The sequence below is a fragment of the Danio aesculapii genome, chromosome 22, assembly GCF_903798145.1.
Source record: "Danio aesculapii chromosome 22, fDanAes4.1, whole genome shotgun sequence".
Classification (NCBI taxonomy): domain Eukaryota; kingdom Metazoa; phylum Chordata; class Actinopteri; order Cypriniformes; family Danionidae; genus Danio; species Danio aesculapii.
The window spans coordinates 9619816-9647684 of record NC_079456.1 but is presented as its reverse complement, the minus strand read 5'-3'; the positions used below and the strand labels follow the sequence as shown (position 1 = coordinate 9647684).

General features: G+C 34.3%; 1 protein-coding gene across 1 annotated transcript; it reads right to left on the bottom strand.

Annotated features, from left to right (window-relative positions):
* Positions 1-225: 225 nt before the first annotated feature.
* On the bottom strand, positions 226-24916 carry si:ch211-213a13.1 (carcinoembryonic antigen-related cell adhesion molecule 1). Its single transcript, XM_056448272.1, has 7 exons — positions 24732-24916; positions 10295-10618; positions 8881-9007; positions 6660-6781; positions 3689-3982; positions 3344-3460; positions 226-1690 (listed from the first exon to the last, which is right to left on the bottom strand). Exons 1-6 carry the CDS (start codon positions 24775-24777, stop codon positions 3384-3386), a joined length of 990 nt encoding a protein of 329 aa, XP_056304247.1. The 5' UTR covers positions 24778-24916; the 3' UTR covers positions 226-1690; positions 3344-3383.
* Positions 24917-27869: the final 2953 nt, after the last annotated feature.

Sequence of the window (27869 nt, the reverse complement as noted above, 5' to 3'; positions counted from 1 at the left end):
TGTGGCTCTTGTTTTCATGTTACCACGTTGTTCACATCAGAATATTCAAATTGTAAATCAATGTAACATTTGCAAAATAATAAAGATGCAATTTCTTTACCCATTTGCATAATCCAAAAAAGAAAAAAAAGAAAAGGGGAAAAAAGATTTAAGCCTTCAAGGGAATTTTGGCAAAATATAGCATATTTTGGATAGCTTGGAAAAACATTAACAACCAATACACAATTTATGGCAAATCAAGCTTTTAATTAATAACGATAACACTGATACAGATTTTTACTGATTAAATACATTGCCTGTCATGTAGTAACAGAGGTTTATAAAAGAACAAAAGATGAATGAATGAAATGTTTAACAAATAAAAAAGGAATTAGCAACTGGGGTGCAGTGACAAGTGTGAACAAGAAAAAAAAACATTAAGAATATTAATAGACAGCAAGTTCTAACAAGGTTTTGTTTCCAATAATAATATTAATAATAATACATTTATTTATCGCTCCCCAATGGTCCAAATGTTGGTTTTTCAAAATGCTTAAAATCTTTACGTAATAAACACAAAAGTATATGACACATACAAAATTAAGTGGAATGTAAAAATGAAAGTATCAAAATAAAGGCACGTATACATATTCAGCTTTAGAATACTTCTGCATTATCTTATACAGTACAACATGCTTCATTAGGCTTATTCAGTCAAACACTTAAAGGAACACTCCACTTAAAAAATAGGCTCATTTAGAACACAATTTTAACTACAGAGGAGTCAAGCTTTAAATAGAAAAATTATAAAAAATATATTTGGTCATTTTTGAGCAAGATGCTAATGGTCTAATCTGATTCAATGATCTATGCTAAGCTAAGCTAAATATTTCCCCCAAACACAGAGATCGGCTGATTGGAATCAAAAATGGTAAAACTCAAATGTTTAACTCTAGGGGATTTATAAAATTAGCCTATTTCCACAAAAGAGGAGTGTTCCCTTTATAAAATAACACAAAATTAACAGCTTCAGTACAATTACATGGACAACAACATTCTGACATTAACATAATTAAGACAATCTGATTAAGACTATACCATGTAAACGGTGGTCAACAATATGTTGACAAACAAAAGAGTGCAATGGGCAAGAATTACTATCTGCCATCATCTGTTTGCCTGTATAGCATGACAAACAATTAATTGCACATGAAGTTTAAACACCCAAAACTCTAGATGGTCCTACACCAAAAGAATGTTATACAAAATTCTGGAGGGAATGTCAAAGAGTGTTGCGTGGGAATGTAACGATGTGTGGCGTGGGAATGTAACGATGTGTGGCGTGGGAATGTAACGATGTGTGGCATTATTCAGTGTATGAACTATAACATGTAAAACTAAAACATGAAAGAAATATTCTAAAAAGCAACTTACATACATCGTAATACTGTCTCGTATGGAATAAAGTAAATAATCAGGTTACTGATGTCCATGTAAAGTATACACAGGCTAAACACTGCATTTATGCCATAAGGAATGAAAGCATCATTTATTACTTATCATCAGCAAATTAAATTCCTTAAGCAGTTTCGCAGCTCAAAAGCACACACAATACTGCTTCATTGGATAAGACTTCATTGATAAGACTTCAAGACTTCACAATAAGACTTCATTGGATTTGCTAATCAATTTCCTTCACCAGGAGAAATATCTGTGGAAAGAAAAAAACAATGCAAATAATCAGAAAGAGATAAATCTGTCTTTAATCTACATGTAACAAATAATCTGCAGAATAATAGTGGTTATTAAGTTAACTAATGAAGCCAAACTTGCATTCAATGCTGGGAGGATTAAGACAGACAGAGTCAGGAATCAATTAATCATTAATTCATTCTTTTAAATTAAAAAGCTTTTAATTTGCTGTTAAATTTGCCATATTTGACAACTACAATAATAGTAGCTATATAGTACAGAGGGCTAGAACTGCCCTATTAAAAATGAATCTGCTATTAATGTGATAGTAATTAGATAAAGTTGAAAAAACCCATACAAAGCTGTCATTTAATAAATGTAATCAAAGCATTCATAATTGATTTATGAACATTTTTCAGATTTCTGCCAGTTTTGTAAAAAAAAAAATAATAATAAATAAAAAAATAAAAAATAGCCAATGGGCATTATGCACAAAGCATTAAGGGCATGTCGGAATCCACTTTTGCTAATTTAAGGACAGAAAAATCCGCTTTGTGCCATAGCGCATGGTCTAACAGGGTTGAGCTTATTGTCTTAATGAGTTATAGGTGTTTTGGGAATAAACCAATCAGAGTCTCATCTCCCATTACCTTTAAGAGTCAGCTGCGTAGCGCCATAGCGCATTTGCTATTTACATGACAGGACTTTGTAAATGGAAAAACTGAGCGTTTCACTAGCAAGAAAACAGTTAAATAGAGCATCTACAGCGTGAGAATGAGAGATAAGGCCTCCTCATTATTAACTTTCACTCTCACTGTCATGAATAGGGAAACATGTTGTATGCACAGACATCCAGTAGCTTATAAAAAAGTATTAATATAATAATAATAATAATAATAATAATTATAAATAATTATTTCTAAACTCAGTTCTAATTTTTAGCAAACTAATAATTATGAACAATAATAACGAAGTGTGGTCAAACAACTGAGTTATATCCAAATACACATGCTATGCCCCATATGGTCCAAAACCTGACAGGTGGGCAAATCTAAGCTTGTTTTTAATAAAAAAAATATATAAATATGCATATAATAAATAATACTACTAATAATAACAACATTATACAAAAGCAAATTGTTATGAATAAACTGATGAAGAAGGCATGAAAGTATGGTTTTTAGATTTATGTAGGCTAGAAAATAATAATTTTTGTAATGGTTTAATATTTTAATTATTTTTCATATGTAAAGATATTTGTGTATTGCTGTACATCCTGTGTGTATTAAGCAGTTTATCTAGCATAATATCCATTTAACAGAGAAGAGTTTTGTTCAGCAAGATAACAAATTACAGGAAACACTGGTGCCTAGATATTGTCAGTATGTGATGTCATAATGACAACTTGGCAAACACAGAAACATTTTAGCTTAAGTGTAGAAAAGCAGAGTGAATTCATCACCTAATAAAATCATTTACATTCATTCAGAAAAAAAGTTTTAAAACAAGAGGCTCCTGTTTCTCTCCTTAGTTACTGTGATCTAAATCTGACTGCTGGAGGAGTGACAACAGGACATTACACTGAATCAAACACAAGCAGAACTTTCAAACACAAGAACAACAAATATTTAATAATTTTACACTCTCTTGCACTATCTACTGTAATACTTACCGCTATTTTGCTGAAGTTTTGCAGTAATAATAAAAAAACATTACAGCTGCAAACACCAGAGGAACACCAGCAGACCAACAACAATTCCTGCTTCAGCACCTGGAAATACACCTAAATCTGGACCGGATAAAGACAGTCATTATGAACAGTCGAATCTACAATCACTATAAACATCAGCACTATATATCCTGATGAAGATCTGATACTGTTATGATAAAGCCATTATGAATGAACACAGTCATTTCTGAAAGCTACAGCATGAACTAATGTATTGAAACTACCTAGACAGGGTAAATAGGCTGGAACTAATACTGTACTGGTAAAAGAGAGATTTGATGTACTCACTGCTGACAGTAACACTGATGGTCCTCTGTAAGGACTGTGTGCTGCTGTTTATGATCAGATTATAGTCTCCGGCGTCTGTGGATGCTGAATTACTGATTATGAGAGATCCAGATTTGTCATTCATTTGCAGTCTGCCATCTCTGCTGTCATAAATTGAATTGCCCCTTTTATTGATTTCAGCAATGGTTCGGCCTTCAAAAATCCACAACATCAAATCAAATGTTTGAATATCTTTAACTCCAGTGCTTAGAAAGACGCTTTCTCCCTTCTTCACTGATACTCTCGGCTTTTCACCTATCAGAATAACAGACAACACATATGAAGAACATAAAAATTCACCATCTGCATAAATCATAAAAGCACATTTATTATAGATAAAACAGTCAGGTATTCAAATACATCAGACTGAACACATGAAGGTTGATGTTGTGATTCAAGCCCTTGTCTTGTGTTGTTGTACATTTGCTCTGTTCTCCCTCCTTTCATGTTCCACACCGTCATTTGTCTCCTTTGTTTTTTATTTTGTCTGTCCTCTGTTACCTATTCCATATTAGTCTTGGTTAATATAGGCCCTTTTGTTTCCCTTTCTGTGGGTCGAAAGTTGTTTTGCAAGTGCGGTTTCTACTTGTGATGAATGTCACCCTTTGATTTCTCATTGAGTTTGTCCGTTTTGGTTGCTTGCTATACTTTGTAATAAATGTGAATGTCTGCACATGGATCTGCCTCTTACCTGTTCCTTAACAGCTGAACACATTAAAAACAAAGAAAAAATCTAATTGGACATGCTATAAAATGATCTTTGAGGTATTTTAAGCTGACATTTTACACATACATTATGGGGACACCAGAGACTTCAATTAACTCCTACCAAAAGTCGCATTAAACCAATATGTCTAATTAGAGATTTTGTAAATATCAAATTGAGTGAAGATCTGATATTGTAATGGTAAAGACAGACAGGGTTAAGAACGATCTGCTTTAACAAACATCAGCACAACTCAATTTACTTATAGTACATTGTAGTAGTAATTAACAAGTTTGAAAAATCTTTTGCAGGTGTATCATATTTCTTATATATATATATATATATATATATATATATATATATATATATATATATATATATATAATTAAAACATAGCAGATGATGAAAGAGTTAAGCAGGCCTGGGAGAAAAGTTATCATAAATCATAAAAGTGGTGTATAGGAGTCTGGAAAGCAGGGACAGACTTAACCAATAAGCGAGATAAGCAGCCGCTTAGAGCCCCAGGGAATTAGGGGGCCCCGACCAATGCAAGAGTACACAAAAACTTTAGAAAAATATTTACGTTAATTCAATTCAATTTTCTCATTTTAAACGATGAAGCATTCTTAAAGGCCAGACAGACTTACTTCACTTGAGATTTATTAATATTTCTATTCCTACAAATATATAATACAAAAATATTTTTGAAAAATATTTACAGTAAATCTCTCTACTGTAATTTTATGATTTTAAATAGTGTAGTGCATTCACAGAGGGCAGACATACTACAGGTGAGATTTTACCCATATTTTTATTTATAATTTTACAGTACACATATATTGAAGAAAAATATTTACAGTAATTCACCCTACTGTACTTTTATGATTTTAAAGGGTGTAATACATTCACAGAGGTGAGACCGACTTACTACAGGTGTGATTTTACCCATATTTTCATTTATATTTTACAGTACAGTTTTAGAAAAATGATTGTGTACTGTAAAATTATAAATGAAAATATGGGTAAAATCTCACCTGTATTAAATCTGTCTGGCCTCTGCTCTGCGAATGTGCTCTGGCTTCTAGGGATGTGCTACACACTTTAACATGAAAAAGAAAATACAGTTGGGTGAATTACTGTAAGTGTTCTTCTTCAATATTTATGTACTGCAAAAATATGAATGAAAATATGGCTAAACTCATACCTGTAGTAAGACAGTCTGGTCTCTGGGAATCTTTTTAGAGTGAGAAATTTACAGTTGGTTGAATTAGCGTAAATATTTTTCTAAAGTTTTTGTGTAATGTACATATATTAATGGAAATATTGGGAAAATCTCTCCTGTAAGTCAGTTTAGTCCCTAGAAATGTGAGCACATATTAGAATGAGAAGCTTACATCTAGGGGAAATACTGTAAATACCTTTTCCTATATATTTGCGTGATGTATACATAAGGCAGCACGGTGGCGCAGTGGGTAGCACAATCGCCTCACAGCAAGAGGTCGCTAGCATCAGTCAGTTGGCGTTTCTGTGTGGAGATTGCATGTTCTCACCGTGTTTCCATGGGATTCATCCGGGTGCTCCGGTTTCCCCCACAGTCCAAAGACATGCGCTGTAGGTGAATTGAATAAGCTAAATTGGCTGTAGTGTGTGTGCAAGAGTGTGTGGGTTTTCAGTGTTGGGTTGTGGCTGGAAGGGCATCCGCTGCAGAAACGTGCTGGTTGGTGGTTCATTCCACTGTTGTGACCCGATTAATAAAGGGACTAAGCCAAAAAGAAAATGAATGAATGAATATACATAAACGAAGGGGAAAAAGTGAGAAAATAACATTTAGGTTCCTTAGCTGATGTTTACTGTATGCTTATGACAAGAGATATTGCCTATTTCTGCTTTGAAAGTGCCGTATAGTTAGAGATATTGTAGCGTTAACCTGTATTAAATCAGTCTGGCCTCTAACCATTTACTGGAATCTTCTAGAAATACTTTTTTATTCCTTGCGTTTTGATTCTGTCGATGTAATTCGCAGATGATCCCTAAAACTGCGTGCGCGAATGTGAATATCAAACCTAAAATCAACCTGATATACAAAACCGTCCCAGCACATTAACTAAACCGTATTCTTTTCTATATGCCTACTGTAAACATTACATTCGAGTTTATTTTACCTTAAGAGTTAAAGTTTGAGGCTTATTGGGTAGTTAATAACATGTTTTATCAGAATCTACTCACCGATCAAAACAACGAGGTATGTTCTTCGTAAGGACAGTCTGCTGGTGTTGATCTCCAAATCATAATTTCCACTCTGACGATTACCGATGTTTGTGATGGTGAGATCTCCGGTCTGATTATGAGTTAATAACTTAACTGGCTCGAGACCATCGCCGATTCGGAAGTTTGTTTGTATTTATTTAATGATTTTAATTTCAAGAGTGTGACTTATATTGACAAACGATGCGTTTTCTGAAAGCTCCAAAACTCGAGTATCGAGATTTACGATCGTAATTTCAAAACGTCAACACTGACTCAACAATATTTTGATTCGTAGGCCTATAAAAAGTCCGCAACGATGCACACTACATCTTAACGGACAGCCGTGAACAGTTTTTGTTTAGTAAAAGGACGGAACAATTCAACTAATAAAATGTATCTTTGTTTCCATAAATGAAGCCTAGTTCAGCGAACACAGTCAGTAAAAGCATTTTAATCCGAATATAATGATTGAAAATAAAAAACAATTAATTCCACTTAGTTTATAAGATATTGTAAAAATTGTTATAACCCCTTCTCTATATATTGCACTTTGAGTTAAATCAGAGACACGAACCTATAGCTATTGCCTAATATTGTTTTTTAATAGTCTAGCGTAAAAAAACAACAACGCCCCAGAGTTCTCTGCACAGTGCTGATTGGACAATCATACAATACGTCATTACAGCGCCGCCGCATGTAATGTCTAATGAACTTATTAACTAAAATATTGAATTTCAACTCACAGTCAACTACTTTACCGAGAGTAAAGATCTTATGCATAGAAACTGTAGACAACAAACACATGACAATAAACACTATATGGATTACTTAGATTTCACAACCAAACTTTTGTAAATGGTCATGTACCTATGTATATAGAAACATTACAATTTCTATCCTAAATGAATGAGTAGGCTATTGAATATTTTGATGATTAATTAATCTGAATAAATAATTGAACTCAATTCCAAAAGAGAGAAAAAATAGGCTACTCTACTAAAAAAGATTTACTGAACATTCTCCCTCTTTCCAAAGAGGTCTGGTCCCAAATTTGCTTCATTGGTCTAGCTGCTGTTGCCTTTTCAGTCTTGTCTGCATACTCAAACAAACAGATGAGTGTTTGATCAGTGTTGTCCTTCACAGTGACAGCATTAAATCAGCATTTTCAGGAAATTACAAATACAAATGTACAAATAACAGACCTAATAATAATAATAATAATTAAAAATAATAATAACAGCAATTATGGTTTTTTGATTGACTGTGTACATTACACTGTAATAAAATATATTTTACCAGTAAAAACTCACATGACCTTTACACAAATAACTGCTTTCACAATCTATTTTACTTCATTAATTTTTGTGGGGTGAAGTAGGAAGGAGGAAAAATTTTTGCAGCATTTTATATTTAAACATCAGAACTGATTAGATGTTTTAAAGTGGGCTTTACATACCAGCAAAGAGTAAAGAAAGAGGCAGAGAAATGTATTTTACTAGCACTATATTACATGTCTTGTGAAAGTGTGAAGCCTGGATAACAATATAACAGTTCAGAATTAGATTTAAACATCAGAGTAAGACTTTGCAAATAAACAGAGAACAGAAAAGCAAGAGTAAATACCAGCAATTAATATAAATCTCTCTAATTAATCTATTATGCTTTTTGTTTGGTTGACCATTTAAAAAAATAACAACATGCATAAACTGCATCATCAGAAAGTGTGCCTACTTATAAACAGTATTATATTGTAATTCACCTCCTATTAAATACAAATGGCCTTTTAGATTGTCTCAACGTGTCATTTTCTTAAAAGTACTTTCACTAAGAAAAATATTACAGGGAGCTCCTTTTTAATGACTTTGACTTCACATTTCAGTTATTGTGAGTGTGATCTTTGATTTAATTTTTTTCTAGTTGCTCTGGAACAGTTGGATATATTTAATATGTTATGTATATTATACAATGTAAACAATAAGCACTTTTTTTTAATGCTAGTCTTGTTTTCCAGCTTTCCAACTATTATTTTAAATAGTAATATACATTATACTGAAACATGGACATTAAACCTACAACTATCACCTTTCTAAAGATATCATGGTTACGTCTGTAGTCTGTAGGGTTGATGAACTGTGGCTGCTTTAGTATGTGTATGTCAGATGTGGGTTTGAGCTCAACTAACGGGGGCGGCAGTTAACAGGTTAAATCTGAATTTTGAAACGTCCACATCACACCATCTTTCTGAGTAACACCAGTGTGTAGGGTGACTGAATCTCCCTTCATCACTGACACTGACTTCACACCATTTTTTTCAACAATAGGCACTCCTGGAGAACAAACAGGAAAAACAAACTAAGCTTATAAGCGAATATCATATGCTATAAACTTGTAAATTTAAACAAAATCCAGGATAATTCTAATTTACATGCGCTAAGAAATTTAAAATAATGCATTTTAAAAGATTCTGAACTATTTTAAGTCAATACAGATAATCTCCTCAGATACTAGATACAGATGCTAAATCAACATTTTACTAATTTGACAAATTGTTCACTTTTCATGGTTCTCTGATCTCAATTAATGTTCACATAATGTGAAATTTTAGGTTTTTAGAGATTTTTATATTATTATTTATGATTCATTTTGTTTTTTATTTAATTTAATATTTGACCTTCAATTGATTAGTTTCTCCATTTATGAACCCTTATTTCCCACAAACCCCCTAGTGGTGAACCCTGGTAAAGAAGGCTAAATGTGAAAATGATTATCAGGTTTGGGGTAATTTAAAGACTTTTAAAGTTAAAAGGTAATTTATTTGCAGCAAATTTCTATTCGAAGACTCATTTCTCACCTGTAACAACTCTCTTGTCATGAAATAAAAAAAACGTTGAGTTAGTGACCTGTATTTGAGCCAATTAAAAATTGTAACAAAATATCTGAATTATTTTGTTCAAAAAGTATTTATGAACTAATAGTTCAAAAATACAAAATCTAAATGCACAGGAGTACTAATACACTTAATAAAATATTTAACAGAAATGCTAATTATAAACTAAACTAATGAAAACAATTAGATGAAAAGACTGGAATCACTAAAAATCTCAAAATACTGTGCATTTTGCTAATCCTGTAAATGTTATATTATTTTAATGTTTCCTGGATTAAATACATCATAGCTTATTATTTAACTTTTCGTCTGTTTTTGCTTAGGTCTGCCTCTGTACAATTATTATTCACAGTGAGAATTTGATACTATCCTGGATATATGTTAAAAAAAAATTAAAAACTTGTTAATATTAAATCTGTTTCTACTAACAGTGTAGAAAGTTGTAAGCACAACTGTAATTAAATCCTTTAATAACAGGAGCTTATGGACACATGCTAACCAAACAAATCTTGATCCTTTTGAGTAAACTATTTTTTGTGTTCATATAATACACACTTCTGTAATAACTATTCTTAACTTTTCTACGATAAAATAATTCAGTTGAACAAAATAATAAAGGATTAATATATGAATAAACAATAATTAAAGATTATTGTTTATCATTAAGATCATTCCATGCATCTTTACACATAGCTAATCCAAACAAAAATCGAATGGAGTTACTTACCATTAACGATAACTTTGAAGATCTTGGGATTCCCCTTAATTTTGCCGGTAGTCTGTAGTTTATAATCTCTAGAGTCATTTTTTGAGATGTTTATGATGGTCAGAGATCCAGTAGACTCATTCAGCTCCAATCTGCTTTTTAAATTTTCTTCCTTCTCTTCGACAGAGGACCTTTGGGTATCTTCATCAATCTTTGCTATGATGGTGGCATCGTTAATATACCAGTTCAGTCCCTCATTCTTCTGTAGTTTAGTAATATTAGAGATCAGCGTAACTGAATCTCCCTCCATCACTGATACAGGCACATATTCATCACCAAACACACCTGATGAACAAACAGTAACAGTTTTTAACAAAGAATATATATATATATATAGATGTATATTAGTGCTGCCTAATGATTAATCGCGATTAATTACATCGACAATAAAGTATTATTTACAAAATGTGTTTACTGTGTAAAATATACACATCATGCATGTATATATTTGAGAAATTGTTTATATGAATTTATTTAAATAAAGCAGACATTTATTAAAGTATCTTTAAACACAAGAGCTTATTAAATAAACAAAGGCTACAACACCATCTAAATTATTATTTGTATATATTTGCAGAGCATTTACAACAGATTGATTACCAACATTTCATTTAATTCATGGTTTGAAATGACACAAAAGTGAGTAAATGATTACAAAAAGCAACATTTTTGGGTGAACTATCCCCTCATTTATATAAATTAAATTATTTTATTTATTTAACTTCCAAAATATGACATTATTTTACTAAATTAAATAATCCTCTAAAATAGAAACATACTCTGTCAGAATGTGGTGGAAATGTTTAGTGAGTAGGTAGATTCCTCCAAAACGGATAAAACCTTTAGCAAAGAAGTGAACAGTTTTCTATCTATCCCTTGGTGAACTTACTATCCTTTGGCTTAGCCCCTTATTTATAAGGGTCACCACAGTTGAATGAACCACCAATTACTTTGTCATGTTTTATGTGACAGATGCTCTTCCAACACTGGGAACAGGTGTTTCAGTTTTCTTAAATAATAATATTTCTATGCGTATGTGTGTCACGAAACACATGAGTTTAGCAAATAAAGATGTAGGTAGTTTCCCTAGAGAGTCTAACAGTGCGGTACTTTAAAACACAGTGTTATATATTGATTGATCCTGTTTTCAAATGCAGTAAAAGCTACTTTGAATTAAACATATTTGGTCTGAACCAGCAAGATTACATGCAGTTAAAAACATGAAAAAAAACTAAAACAAAAATGATTAATGTTCATCTGAATATTACACACTGAAAACATATGGGTGGCATGGTGGCTCAGTGGTTAGCACAGCAAGAAGGTCGCTTTTTCGAGTGCTGCCCGGGCCAGGTGGCATTTCTGTGTGGAGTTGGTGTGGGTTTCCTCTAGGTGCTCCAGTTTCCCCCACAGTCCAAAGACATGCATTATAGGGGAATTGGGTAAACTGAATTGGCCGTAGTGTATGAGTGTGAGTGAGAGTGTATGGGTGTTTCCCAGTACTGAGTTGCGGCTGGAAGGGCATCCGCTGCATAAAACACATGCTGGAATAGTTGGTGGTTCATTCTGCTGTGGCGACCCCTGAAACAGGGAATAAGCTGAAGGAAGAATGAATGAATTAATTAATTAAATAATTAATTAAAACTTATGTGAGAACGGGGCAGAACAGTTTCCAGTTTTCATTTAATCTACTTGGTGGTTTGAGTATTTATTTTCACACTCATTTCAATTATGATGATATTTTTATTTCTCATAAATGTAATATTTCTTTTTATGCAAAACAAATGAATGTAAAATTTGTCATCCCCCAAAAGTGGGTAACATTAGGTTATAACAGCTCAAACCATGATCTGATCTAAGCAAATAGAGATGTGTAAAGAATAATCGATGATGGGCTGCTGAATTATTATAGAAATTATGCACACAGAGGCATTGTCACACTGTCAAACATGGTGGTGGGAACATAATGTTTTGGGGGATGTTGTTCCCTGGTGGACCAAGAAACCTAATCACAGTAAATGGCACCATTTAAAGGAGCAATAGATAAAAATGATCAATAACAACATCAGGCAGTCTGCAGAGAAATTTGGCCTTGAGCACTAGTGGCCATTTCAGCAAAGCAACAACCCAAAACACAGCAAAATCTGTGGAGGAGCTAAAGATCAGGGTGATGACAAGGAGAACCTCCAACCTAAAAGAGTTGAAGCTCATTGCTAAAGATGACCAGTGGAAACATGCAAAAAGCTGGTCAGAAATGATAGGAAGCGTTTGATTGCTGTAATAGCCAATAAAGGCTTTTGTCTATTGATTATTGAGAAGAGTATGATTAATTTTGAACATGCTACTTTTGCTCAAATATGAATAAAAGCAGAGAAATATTTATTTCCACAATGATGCCTCTTGTACATAGTCTTATTATTTTTGGGGAGAAGCCTGTGTCATTTCCAGTCAAAAAAACTTGCTGGTTGAATAAAAGTAAATTTAAGTCAGAATTATTCATAACCCTGGAAAATTCTGACTTTAATTTACTTTTATTCAACCAGCAAGTTTTAACCTGTGTGTGTGTGTTTACAGTGATCAACATTTAAAGTGGATCATCAATAAAACATTCAAAATTGTATTCAGACAAGAATGAAGATCAAAAGCAAAAATAATAGGCTTCAGCTTAAGAGTAACTGTTCTTAACTCTGTCTGTCAATGGATCACCATCTTTCTGACAGATAGACAACAGAATAGGCAAAATCATGTCCGACGGCTGCACCATCAGCACCGGTGCCCCCCAGGGATGTGGTCTTCCCCACTGCTCTTCTCCCTGTACACCAACGACTGCACTGCAAAAGATCCCTCCATCAAGCTCCTGAAGTTTGCGGACAACACTACTGTTATCGGCCTCATTCGGAACGGTGACGAGTAGGGATGGGACGATAACCATTTTCAAGGTATACCACGGTTTGGAAAAGTCAAGGTTTTAAAACCACCAAAATTTTCTGTAATACTGTTCCTAAGGTATGTGTAAGATTTTTTATTTATTTTTTGTTTTAGTTTTTTAAGAAATTTGTGTTTTTGAAACTAATGAAGACAGCACAAGTCAGTGATTCATTTGAATAATTTAGCCTGACATGTTTACTGCTCCAAAATATTTTAAATAAAATTTTAGATCTTTCAAAAAATTAAATATATTATTTTCAAAGGGGAAAAAGTTTTAGTTTTTTACCCAGAAATTAAAAAAGGATATATTTTAGAGCAGTAATCATAATACCATGATACAGTGAAACTGAAAGGTTATCATACCGTCAGAATCTTATACCGGCCCATGCCTAGTGACGAGTCTACATACAGACAGGAGCTGGAGCGGCTGGCTTTATGGTGCAGATACAACAACCTGGAGCTGAACACGCTCAAAACGGTGGAGATGATAGTGGAGCTCTACTGTGGCTACAGTAGAGTCATTCAGGTTCCTGGGCACCACCATCTCTCAGTATCTGAAGTGGGACATTCACATAGTCTCTATTGTGAAGAAAGCCCAGCAGAGACTGTACTTCCTTCATCAGCTGAGGAAGTTCAACCTGCTACCTGCTCGTACAGTTCTACTCAGCTGTCATCCAATCCATCCTCTGCACTTCAATCACTGTCTGGTTTAGCTCAGCTGCCAAAACCGATCTCAGTAGACTACAGCGAATAGACCGGACTGCTGAACGAATCACTGGCACCACCCTTCCTACACTTCAAGAACTGTACTCTTCCAGAGTGAGTAAAAGGGCTCGCAAAATCACCCCTCACACCCAGCACACTTCCTGTTTGAACTGTTCCCGTCTGGTCGGCGCTTCAGAGCACCAAGCACAAAAACAGCCAGACACAGGAAAAGTTTCTTTCCTCAGGCTGTCTACCTTATGAACAGTTAAATCTTCCCCTACTGTGCAATAAACATGTGAAATAATTTCTCATACGCACTTGTACACATCACCTTATAACCTGTATATTTATAACAAATCTGTACATAGCTTTTTGACTAACTGAATCTCTGTTAAATGTTTATCGTCTTTTTTTTCATATTTATTTTGTGTTGTCACTTGTCACTTTATGTACACTGGAAGCTTCTGTAGCCAAAACAAATTCCTTGTGTGTGTGAAGCACACTTGGCAATAAAACTGATTCTGACATATTTGAAAATGTTCACCGAAAGTTTACCGAATGTTGACCGAAAATACAATTCAGTATAAAATTCATTCATTCATTTTCTTTTCAGCTTAATCCCTTTATTAATCTGGGGTCGCCACAGCAGAATTAACCGCCAAATTATCCAGCACATGTTTTTACACAGCGGATGCCCTTCCAGCTTCAACCCATCTCTGGCAAACACCCATACATACTCATACACTACGGACAATTTAGCCTACCCAATTTACCTGTGCCGCATGTCTTTGGACTGTGGGGGAAACCGGAGAACCCAGAGGAAACCCACGCGAACGCAGGGAGAACATGCAAACTCCAAACAGAAACGGCAACTGACCCAGCCAAGGCTCGAACCAGCGACCTTCTGGCTGTGAGGCGACAGCACGACCTACTGCGCCACTGCATTGCCTCAGTATAAAATTCCAATTATAATCTGATTTAAAAAAGCAATACTTAATAATTTGCAGAGCTGAGTAAGGACAGGTCTCATTATTAATTATTAGTATACAAAAGAGAGCTCTGAAATTCCACTAGCATGCACCAACCTGTGGTGGCAGGCACGTTTTTCCAGCGGTTTCTAGATAGGATACAAGGCTAGCCGGAAGTGCAATATGCACATCAATAAGGGTTAAGGGTCAGGATAGGCGTAGACATTAAAAAATACAATTTATTGGATAATTTAATAAATAACATAAATAATACTCGATACAACTACTGTTTTTACACTACTGTGATGGTTGGGCTTAGGGATGCAACAATTAACCGGTTTCACTATTAACAGCGCTTTAATTTGTCATGGGTAAAGCCTGGTTTATACTTCTGCGTCAAGTGATCGGCGAGACCCACAGCGCATGTAACGAGCGTAGCTGTGCATTCACGCTCCATTCATACGGGGATTCACACGCGTGTCTGAAGTTGGGGCTGACGCAATCATCATAGCAGCGTCAGCCAATGAAATTAGTTAGCAGTAGGCCACTGTCTGAGCTGGTGTGTTTGCATACAGCAATCTGATTGGCTGACGCTTCCGTCGGCGCTTGAAAAGTTGAGCAACTCCTAACTTTTGAAGCGAGCAACGCCTCTGAAGCGACGCCGACGGATCCACAATGCAGTTCGGCAATGCCTGATATCACCCATTCAAAGTGAATAAAAAGCGTTAAAGCTGACACCACGTGTGGTTGCTCTGCAATAACACTTCCAAAATGCTAGTTGGCAGTGAGGTGTTTATGTTCCTCTGTGTCGAGTTTCTTCGCTGGTGTTTTGTTTTTTCTGAACGCTTTCTTAATGTATAAGTGGCTCAAACTCGCTCATTTTGAGGCAGGAACCGGTGGACGTGCAACAACTTTAACCATGAGGTAAACACAAAGTAAAACTTTCCATTCGGAGCTCCTTCACGGGACTCCACACTTGTAAACACTCGCTCCAACGGACTCGCACGGCTTTTGGTCTTGCCCACACTCAGCGCTTCTAAGCCGACTAATAGAGCTTGCGCTACGCGTCGTTGCAACGTGTAGTTACATTTTTTGAGAGGTGCGCATCAGTGACATCGACGGCCACGGCGAGGGCTATGGGTCCACGCGTAGGCTGCGCCGTAGCATACGCATGTGCTTGACGCAGCAGTATAAATCAGCCTTAATTAATCGTAAAGGTTTCTCAACACCGCGTTTCTGCACAGATCAAATCTGCGGCAACTAAAAGTTATGCCAGCTGTGTGCTAATTTGTACACAGAGACTAATAACCAAGCACATTGGATTAACTATGACTGGGGTTATTAACTAATGCAAGCTCGTGCATCTTCATTATTTCCAATGGAGGGACGCACACGCGACGCAACACGCTCACACTTTTCAGCCGCACTAGTTGAGATGGGGTCATTTGTAACAGTTTACTTTTGTGATCAGTTTATTTACGGTGTAAAATTGTTTAAATGTCAAAAAATATTACTTATTTTTTTAGCACAAAGAGAGAAATGGACTATTGTTTGTTTTTAATATTATTTTGTGCTGTAATAATTGGTTTCTGAGCAGCAATAAATAACACTTTAAAAAAATAAGGAGTTCATGTGATTTTCCAAACTAGTGGTGTTTAGAAATTAATGAATGCATAATAATCGTGATAACCGTGAAACCGTGATTAATTCTTAAGACCATAATCGTACAACTAAAATCTATAATCATTGCATCCATAGTTGGGTTTAGGGTTAGATGTTAAAGGGCACCTATGGTGAAAAATTTACTTTTCAAGCTGTTTAGACAGAAATGTGTGTAAGTATAGTGTATAAACTGTCATATTGGGGTGAAATAAACACACTCGGCGGTTTTCAGATCGACCGCAACTTTACGTAGGAGAGCGGTCCCCCCGCCCACCAATATTGATTGACAGCTGCGCGCATTAACATGTCCGGTAGTCACGTGTATAATCATATAATCAAGACAGGACGAGCGCAAAGCAGCCAGGAATAAAAGGTGTGTTCAGTTCGCTAGGATCATCAATCATCATCATCAAACGTGATCAAGAGTGAGTTTTACAAGTTTATAATGTTTTAAAACAGAGCATGTGTGTAATGAATTATAGTGATTCACTTCAGATGCACTTCATCAGCACGGCCGCGTGTCAGAACAATTATAAAGGAAGACGCTTCAATCTCGGTTATTAATATACATTAATATAAGAGATATCCATACAGCAGTGGATATTACCAGTATCATGTCACATGCGTGCAAAACGAGTGCAAAGCTTAACGTGCTCTCTCTCTCTCTCTCTCTCTGTGTGTGTGTGTGTGTGTGTGTGTGTGTCTGAGCTAAGTGTGTGTGTGTGTGTGTGTGTGTGTGTGTGTGTGTCTGCGTCTGAGCTATGTGTGTGTGTGTATGTCAGTGCTACGTTTGTGTGTGTGTGTGTGTGTGTGTGTGTGTGTGTGTGTGTGTGTGTGCGCTATGTGTTTGTATCCTTGCTGTGTGTGTGCGTGAACTTTGTAATGACATTGTGTGTGACTCATTGTTGCAAATCCACAAAAAAATGCATCAAATACTGATTGTTAAAGTTCTTACTGTAGTATTTCTCACACACGTTATGTGAGATCTGCTTCCTGAGGCAGCCGAGGGCGGCTATTGCTGACAGGCACGTGGGAACGGTGGGCGGGGAGGACTAGCCTTAAAGGCCCAGTACAAAAAAACAGCAAAACCTTTTTTCCAGCTATAATATAAACACTTCAAACAGCTATAATAAATATTCTGATGGGTGTTTTGAGCTGAAACTTTACAGACACATTCTGGGGACACAAAAGACTTATATTAAATATGAAAAAAGGGCTAACCTATGTGCCCTTTAAAACATACAATTTATTGGGTAATTTAACAAATAACATAAATAATACTCGATGCAACTACTGTTTTTACACTACTGTGATGGTTGGGTTTAGGGTTGGGGTGGGGGTAGACGTTATTAAAATACAATAAATGGGAATTTTTATAAATAATACATTACAGCGTAATCGCTACTACGTCTAGCTGCGTGTCCTATTTATGAATTTGTAGGTCACAAATCATGTGCAGAATGTGAAAACAGCATTAACATCAGACAACTGTCCTGATTCCAGGTGTTTCATGTGTGATAAATTTTAATATTTTTTTTAAACAAATAAATATATGTTCTGTTAATAAACTAACTAAGATTGAGTCAGTAAAATCAACCATAGTTTATTACAGAAAAAAATATATATATTTATTCGTTTAAACAGGAAATATTACCATTTGTTAAACTACAAAAACAAAGTCTATGAGTAATGTACTATAACCATTATTATTATTTTGTGGTTTACAATGGAAGTACAAAAGCCCCAGGATTTTAATGTTGTAAATCCATGTTGAAGTTTCAGTAAAACAAAGTAAAATGGAGTAAAAACAAATGGCTACAAATGGAGTGTTTTTTTTTTTTTTTTTTTGCAAATTAAACAATCCAAATTTAACATTATAAAACAAAAAATAACTGCATGATTGTTTTTCCTTCGTTATCCATCGCGGGGGTAGGTTCTTCATCAATTGGAGCCAACGTGATCCAGTATTTGAAATGTCCACGCAAAATAAAAAACAACAAAAGCGTTCTGCGCATAATCGGTGACCTCAATACTGTTCCCAACACCAACCGCTCCACGCCCATTTTACATCATGAAACTCCTGGAATTTAGTGATAGCTCCTGTGAGGGTGAAGTCGCGCAAGATGGCGGCTTGATTAGACGCACATGCTTTGGCTCTGAAAATAAAATCGTTTATATTTTACAGAGTTCAATGTAATTAGTCAGTCACGCATTTTTTATATCAGTTGTTAGAAAGTGTTACAGTTGAGTAGTCATAGTTACGCGTTTTTACTAGTATTGAAAATCCTGAAAGTTACCATGGACTTGTCAGGCTCTGTAAAGATGGACATGGAACTCCAATGATCGATGGAAAAAAGGCTCATTAGTGAAACTCATTCATTTAGTTGTCACGGCAAAGGAGAAGAAAATGATTCTACTCCGAATACGCCATTCAAAGCACGTCCAACAAAAAGGTTGGCAAAAGGTCATGCAACAGATGACCTCACGTTAAGCCAGGTTCAGCAAAGTATCATTCAAATAATTCGGCAATCATCCGAAGAAATAAAAGACATGGTTAAAGAAAATTCGAATAGCATCAACTTGTTGAAAGAAGCACTAGAGGCAGTGCATTCAGAAATATTCGACATTCGGAAGGAGAACGAAGAGTTAAAAAACAAGAATGAAACTAATCTGAAGCGCATCTCTGACCTGGAGGACAGAATGAATGAACAGGATCGTTACGACCGGAGATGGAATTTTCATTTGGAAGGGATGCCTGAGCGTACAGATGAGAATGTCAAGTCTCGAATAATGGAAATTTGCAAAAAGGTGGTCGTCGAGCAAGATCGTGATTTTGTAGCGAGTTGGAAGATCCAGTGCAGGCGGCGGCAAAGGGAAGAAACCAAGGCCAGTGATTATACGATTCACTTCCAGAACAGCGCGAGACCTCAGATGGAAAGGAGCCAAGGGAAATGACTTTCTCAAGAAGAACAAGATGTACTTCAAAGAAGACTTCACGATCAAAGACAGAGCTACGCGGAATCTCCTTTGGCCGTCGATCGACAAAGCCAGAAAAGGGGGCAAAAAAAGTCTTCTTTGTTGGAATCAAGGCAATAGTTGATGGTAAAGAAATTAAGATATAAATTGCTCTAAATATGGGCTTTGGTTTTAAATTTTTTGTAACATGAAAAGTTCTAGCTTCATTGTAATTTTGTTAATGACGTGATCTCTTAAAGTATTTAATTTTATTCTCATTTCACAATTTCAATAACATGTTTTCTATAAAATATAGATACTTTGTTTTGTAGTACAGAGAAAAAAAAATAAAGGTCGTCATTTATTATTTTTCTAATCGAAGTGAAAACGATTTCAGGACTGAGTTAACGTGACTGATTTTTCAAAGACGGAGGAAATATTTTACCCGTTATACACTCTCAAATCTTATTCGGTTGTTGTTCACTTAATTGTTTTTTATAATTAAGGATTGTATATTTTGTTCGAGTTATGTCAATAACACTATTTTCTGTTAATACCATGGGTATACGAGACATGTTAAAAAGAAAGGCTTTGCTTCTGTTTTGTAAGAGTAAGCAGGTGGACTTTTGCTTTATTCAGGAAACTCATGCCTGCAAAGAAGATGTGTCTTTTTGGAAGAGTCAATGGGGTTGTGACATTAGTTTTTTTTTTGGCGCTTCAAATAGATTAGCAGGTGTCGCTATTTTAAAGGATAAGTTTTTAGGGAAGACAATAATTCAAAAATCAGATGGAAATGGCCGTTGGATCATTCTTCTTGTTGAAATAAACCAGGTACAATTTATTATTGTAAACATTTATGCCACCAACAATAAAAAATAAATGGATTAATTTTTCAAGATATTGAAGGTCATATTAATAACTTGCAATTAAAATTCCCTTCAGCTGAAGTTATTTGGGGTGGTGACTTTAACACTATCTTTGAAGGACAACAAGATAGATTGCCCCTGAAAGTTGACTATAGTGCAAATGAATTAAGCAACGTTTGTTTAAGATTAAATATAGTTGACATTTGGAGGTATAGGAATACAAATTCCTTAGCATATACTTGGTCTAATAGGGACGGATCTCTCAAATCGCGTATTGACTTTTGGCTTATATCAGAACGTATGAAAGAAAAAGTAGAATTTGTGAATATTGAACCATCTGTTTTAACTGATCACAAGGGCATATTGATTAAAATTAGCATTTCAGGTAGTCAGTCAGACAGGGTTAAGAGGGGGTACTGGAAATTAAACAATAGTTTGTTGAAATGTAAAGAATTTGAAGCTCAAATTAAAACTTTAATTATTAAATATTGGAAACAGGCATGCATGACCCAAATGTATGGAAAATACTGGGAACAAACTAAGTTTGAAATAAGAAAACTCGCTATATCCTATGGAAAGTCTATTGCAAAGGGGAAAAAAGATAATTAGTGAAATTTATTCAATTATGTACAGAAGTAACCAAGATATGTCAAGCAATGATGTTTTAAAACTTACAGCATTGCAGAAAGATCTAGACAATATTTATGAAGAAAAAGCAAAAGGTGCATTTGTTAGGTCAAGGAAAAAATGGATGGAAGCCAGAGAAAAAAATACTACATATTTTTTCAGTTTAGAAAAAAGGAATCGGGAAATTTCATCTGTCAACAAATTAATAATAAACAATTCTATCAATGAGAATCCTAAGGAGATTTCTAACTATGCATCTTAATTTTATAGTAATTTATATAGTTCCTTTAATCAACCCACTAATATAGAACGTTTTCTCAGCGGCTTATCAGAAAATATTAATAAAATTGACACTGATTTTAGAAATTCATGTGATGAAGATTTAAATATAGTAGAAGTTATAGATTGTATAAATAGTCTTAAGGAAAATAAATCTCCTGGAATTGATGGGTTGACAGGGGAATTTTATAAAACTTTCGGTAATATTCTTGCACCTTTTTTTACTTGCTGTTTTTAAAGAATCAATTATAATTGGAGAGCTTCCAGCTTCACTAAAACAAGGAGTAATTACACTAATACCAAAATCTAACAACGACAAATTGTACTTGGAAAATTGGAGACCAATTAGTTTGTTAAATAATGAAACCAAAATTTACTCTCTGATATTGGCCAAAAGAATTTCAAAAATCTTTAAATATGATAATTGATCAAGAATAATCGGCTTTCTGAAGGGACGGTTTATTGGTATTAACAGATTAATTCTTGACCTAATTGACTATAACCATTTTATACTAGAGGACAGTGTAATATTCTTTATCGACTTTTATAAAGCGTTTGAAAGTATTGAACACTCTTTTATGTTCAAAGTTATAGAATTTTTCGGCTTTAGTATTTTTTTCCAAAATGCAATTCAAACTCTTTATAATGGTCCAAGATTTAAAATGAGCCGTGGGATCAGGCAAGGATGCCCTATATCGCTTTTTCTATTTTTATTAGTTGCACAAGTAATGGCTACTCAAATTAAAAAAGCAAATTTTCAAGAAATCTCAGTGTTTGACAAAGAAATAAAACTCAGTCAACTAGCCGATGACACTACAATTTTTGTCAAAAATAGTAAAGAAGTGAAGAGTGTTATTGGTTGTATTGAGGAATTTTCTGAGGTCTCTGGATTAAAGATGAATAAGAGTAAATCTATTTTATTTGCTCTTGAAGACTGTCCCTTAAAAGAAATTAGTAGTATACCAATTAAAGACACTGTCAGATACCTTGGTGTAATAATATGCAAAGATTTGAAACAAAGAAATGAATTAAATTTTAAGCCTACCATTGAAAAGATCAAAAATAGATATAATGTGTGGTTAATGAGAGATCTGTCCTTATATGGTCGTGTGTTGCTGTCTAAGGCAGAAGGAATTTCAAGGTCTGTATACATATTAATGTCAATGGAATCTCCGAAAATGTTGTTAAGGAATTGGATAAAACTCTTTATGATTTTATTTGGCAAAAAAAGGCTCACTATTTAAAAAAAGATATTTTAAATAACAGCAAAGACTTTGGGGGCCTTGAAGTGTTAAATTTTACAGATCTCAATGAGGTATTTAAGATAAAATGGATAATTGAATACATAAAAAATTAAAGAAACTTTGTGGCATATCTTTCCGACTTTTATATTTAACTCTTTGGGTGGCATAAATTTTCTTTTAAAATGTAACTTCTCTATTGATAAAACCCAATTAAATTGGCACGTTTTCATAAGCAGGCATTGCTGGCTTGGCAGTCGGTCTATAAACATAATTTTACACCTCATCTGTATTTTCTGTGGAATAATAAAGATATCTTGTACAAAAAGAAGTCTATATTTATTCAATTGTGGTATGACAATGGAATATTTACAGTCAGTCAATTACTTGATGAACATGGATTGCTTTTGTCATACTCAGAATTCCTTAAAAAATTAGTTCCTGTAAAACCAAAAGTTATTTTTGATGCAATACCAAGTAAAGTGGTATCACTGTTGCGTAATTCCATGTACAATGTGGACCAACAGTCAAAGACAAGTGATGATGTTTTATTTATTGGTGATATTAACATTGTTAAAGATAAATGTAGTAATAGATGTATTAAAAATGTATTAAAAAAGAATCATATACCATCTTCAACAGTCTTCTGGTCATCAAAATTTGGAAACATTGAGTGGAAGAAAGTATGGTTACTAACAAATAAGTTTTTTATAAGTAATAAAGTAAGACGGGTATCTTTTAAAATCTTACACAGAATTTATCCTGTAAGAGTTATTTGAACGGTTTGGAGTGGATAGAGAAAACTCTTGTGATTTTTGTGGTATTGTTAAAGAATCTGTTACTCATCTGTTTGTTCAATGTGTTTACTCAAGAGTATTTTAGATTGATGCTTCTAACTTTATTTCAAGGACATTTGGTACACAAATACAAATTGGGTTATATGATGTCATATTTGCTTTAGTACAAGATGGAATTGATTTAAAAAGTACAACATATTTTCTTTTACAACTGATAATATTACTTGGAAAATACCACATTCATGTCAAGAAATGGGCCAAAGCTAAGCCAAATTTTTAACATTTTATAAAGGTTTTATAATAGATTAAACAATACGGTACTACATTATGTACCATTTAAAAACAGAAAAGCAAAAAAAAAAAAACAAACATATGAAGCATTATATTACTTTCAATTGATTGAATAAAAGTTTTATTTTTTAATTAATATTATCTTACCTTTTTTTTTTTACCCCTGGCATCTATTTATATTTATACTTTGTATTACTGAGATAATTTCTCTCATTTTATTTTGTTCATAATTGTTGTGAGATGTATTTTCTTGTACTAAGTTTGTACATATTTACGATAAAAAATAAAAAAGCTCCTGTGAGGGCAGGAGCAGAATATGCAGATCAAACTTTCACTTTCACAAACAAAGATGGCAGCCAAGAGAACAGAGACTGTTCATTTTGCTCGCAGATAATTTAGGACACGGGGGAACATTTCTCACTACACTGTGATTGCCATCACATTAATATTTCTCGAAATTCCAACAAATTAAATCTAATTTAATGACATTACCAAATGTAACATTTTATTATGAGAAAATTCCAAAATGATCACCACACACCAGCTAAATAATCATCAGCCTGCCATAAAGCCAGTTTTTTTGGACAAAACCGAAGCAATAGATTTTCCTTCATGCTGTTCTGCTGTGCAAGGTTTTATTAGCCTATTTTTTTATTTTCGACAGAGCCGCACCCTGAAAAGGAAACGAGAATGAGGTCTGCTGAACAAAACTTCATGATTTCTGCATTTTAAGTGCCTCTAGTCTAAATCATGCAACAAAACTATCCCCATTGCCTGACAAGGCCCCTAAACCCAACTTTCAGTATTATGGTCAAAATGCTCGTCAGTTTCGACGTCGCCCATCGATATTACTTGCAGAGGCCTTTAACGGGATACTTGAAACTAAAACAAAAGCTGTAAGCGCATAGACAAACATCTTACCCCAAAATACACTTACAATAAAGCTGTCATCTGGCGTTTACTTAAAAAGATGATAAAGTTAAGAATGATAAGAATCACAAATGGTATTAAATGTGACGATTAACGTTACAGAAAATGCGCATCTATAAAATCGAAAGATAATTTATTAGCATGTAACTCACCGCCCACGAGTAATACAATCCACAACAGTAAGGAATGTTGCATCATATTGGAGTCACTCCTGTCCGCATCCAGACTGAATAGGCTCGTTCGAGATACGCCTCGCCTTGACTGCAATGTAAGACGAGAGTAGGCGGCTGCATTAAGGTCCTGCCAGCCGTCAAGTCAAAATAAACGGTCATCCTAACCGCCAAGGTAATTCGGCGGTCGCTCATACACTGCGTATTACGGTATAGCGCTAAAACGGAAATGAATACAAATACTGTTTGCTGCTAACGCATGTTTGTCATGCTAGATCGGTGTCTCTTACTGACTGATGATAAAATATTAAATAATAACGAAAAAATAGCAATGAATGCAACTAAATAACCGAAATTTCGACACTGCTTTATCCGTAATTACAAAATAAACGCCTGATGATAAAATTTGGCCGCCTGTAAACGTCACCAGTGGCTGAGATCAGGTTCGCGTTTTTTATGGCGGATGAATGACATGGAAAAAATACTACGGTAATTTATAGTAAATATAGTGCTTTTGAACATTCTTTTCAGTATTGGGTTATGTTTATAGTTGTTGTGATACCATAGCAAATATAGAATTAAAAACAGGCTATTTTTATAATATGTCTCAAAAGCACCAGTATTGCTATAAATTACTATAGTATTTTTTAATGTGGGACTGGATGTAATTAAAATATCCCTGTTTTTACAAAAAGATGGTCACAATCACAGAAGATGAACAGCTTATTACATAAAAAGGTGTATTAAAATATAAATCTGTATATTCAACAGTGGTAAATGTTAAAAGAATGTCAAAATAAACAGCTTATACAGCAAGAAAGCTTTCAAAAAAACTAATTTGGCTATATTATAAATTAAGTGCCTGAATAGAAGCTATATATGTGACAGGTCATGACAAATGTTTGTTTGTGTTTTGCTATGAATGTCTCTAGAATTTGGCATTTTATGGAACAAGTCTACATCTATAGTAATTTCAGACCAATTAAAGGAACATACAACTGAAGACAAAGTATTCACCCTCTTGTGAAGTTTAAAGAAATATATTGCAACAAATATGTAAAAGTGTTGTTTAACAGATTTATTTCAACAGTTTTAAGAACTATGTCTAACAACTAATTCCTCTAGTCTTTGTCATGATGACATAATAATATATTCTATAATTTAGATAATATTTTTGCAAGATAGAATTCAGCCTAAAGTGTCATTTAAAGAGTTAACTAGGTTAATTATATTAAAGAAAAATGAGGAAAGCCATTGGACAACAGCGGTTTGTTCTGCAGACATAAATAATTTTTAAGGGGAGCTAATATATTGACATTAGCCCTATATAAACTGCTTTTACTCCAGCAGCTTTTTTTCATCATTTTTTACTCAAGGTGTTTCAAAGTAAACCTAAACATGAGATGTGTTCTGTTCGACTGGGGATCCCCTCAAATCCCCTTCAAATTCCAGACTTCCAGTCCTCCCCGTTTTCAACTCATTTTTGCAGTTTTTTGCTATTATAGGACTACCCCAATGTCATGGAGGCCAGTAGCCAGCCTGGTGAAAAGGGACGTGGTTCTTTTTTCTCAAAAGTGGACCTTTTTTGCAGTTATTTGCCTAATTTTCTGTTTAACTATGAGGTTTAAATATTGCATTTTAGTGACATTTAAAGCACTATTTTTAGCTGGATTAGCTTGTTGGGTGGTCATCATAATTACACTTTTTGATGTGCCAAAAACATTTCCTAAAGATTTAGAATAAAGAAAAAAAAATATTTATAAGTTTTATTTTTAAAATACTAATATAGCACATCACATATCATTAGGAAAAAATCAATCTGTTAAGGGTTTAAATTAAAAACTGCCTATTAAGCAAAGTAAATTGTCATTTATTAGGCACATAACAAACTGGCCACTGGCCAGCACATTCAACTTTCCTGTCAGAATTTGGCCACTTAAATAATAAAAAATGTAAACACAATAATAATGTAAAGATTCCTGATTTTAGCCTAATTAGCCTTAAAATTAAATTTCATATGCTTCAAAATTAACCTTTTGTGCTTCACACCTTTTTATTGGTTTACTGAAGATAGTTTGCAGTTTCATCAGCAGAAGCCAGCTTCAACACTCGCAATGAGTTCCCAGGCCGCTCTGCTTACAGTCTGAAAATAACAACAATTATACTCTGACATAACATCATTAACTGCATCATGCATATAGGTGTTCTAACCTGATTGGTTAAAACATAGATAAAGGCACATTTCCATGTGGGTGCGTGCGTGGGTTTAGGGTAAACACTATCTTAATAAATGTCAGACATCCATTAGACTGTTTAGAGCTGACCTCTGACATGTGAAACAAATCCACGATCAAATGGAACACACACACTCAAAGTACAATCTGTTTCTTACCCATGGCTGAGTGTACTTTCAGCCATCTTTATCAAAACTGGTTAAAAACCGGTATAATCTACATTCAGGCAGTTATATCCTTACTACACAAAGTCTATCTTGAATAAAAAGTAGAATCACTTTAAACACAATTAACACATAATAATAATAGCAATATCAAACTCACTGTAGACAGTATTAACACATAGCAATACAAATAGGAAAACAGTTATTTTCAATCATCCAGCCCTTCAGTTCCTCTCAAGGTCTCCATGACCTCTGCCCTGGTTTGATGGCTCCTATAAATAGAATTACAAAGAGACAGGCAAATGCACTAAACATTCTTATATTAAGCAATATGTTAACTTTATTTATTAGTCAAAATCATTACAAGATTAAATACTGATTCAAATAAAGTAATGAGAAAAAGGATAATTGTTGATCCATGCTGGGAGGGCTTGGAAGGCAGAAATTCGAATCCATCACTTTCAAGAAAAAGTTTTTTTTCAAGAATCATTCAAGATTTAGAATAAAAGTTACTTGTAATGTTTTTTTTCCGCTGTTTAACAACAATACAGTAGGTCAGTAGTGAAAGATAACCACTTGCGTCAGATTCTTCTCAGTCTTAAACCCTCCTTCGTTTAGTTATTTTCACAGTTTATGATGGCATAGCAGTCAAAATAGGACAAATGAGCTCATGTATGGGACAAATTCTGGACCTTTGTCAGTAAGGGGGGTGGGTCTATTGA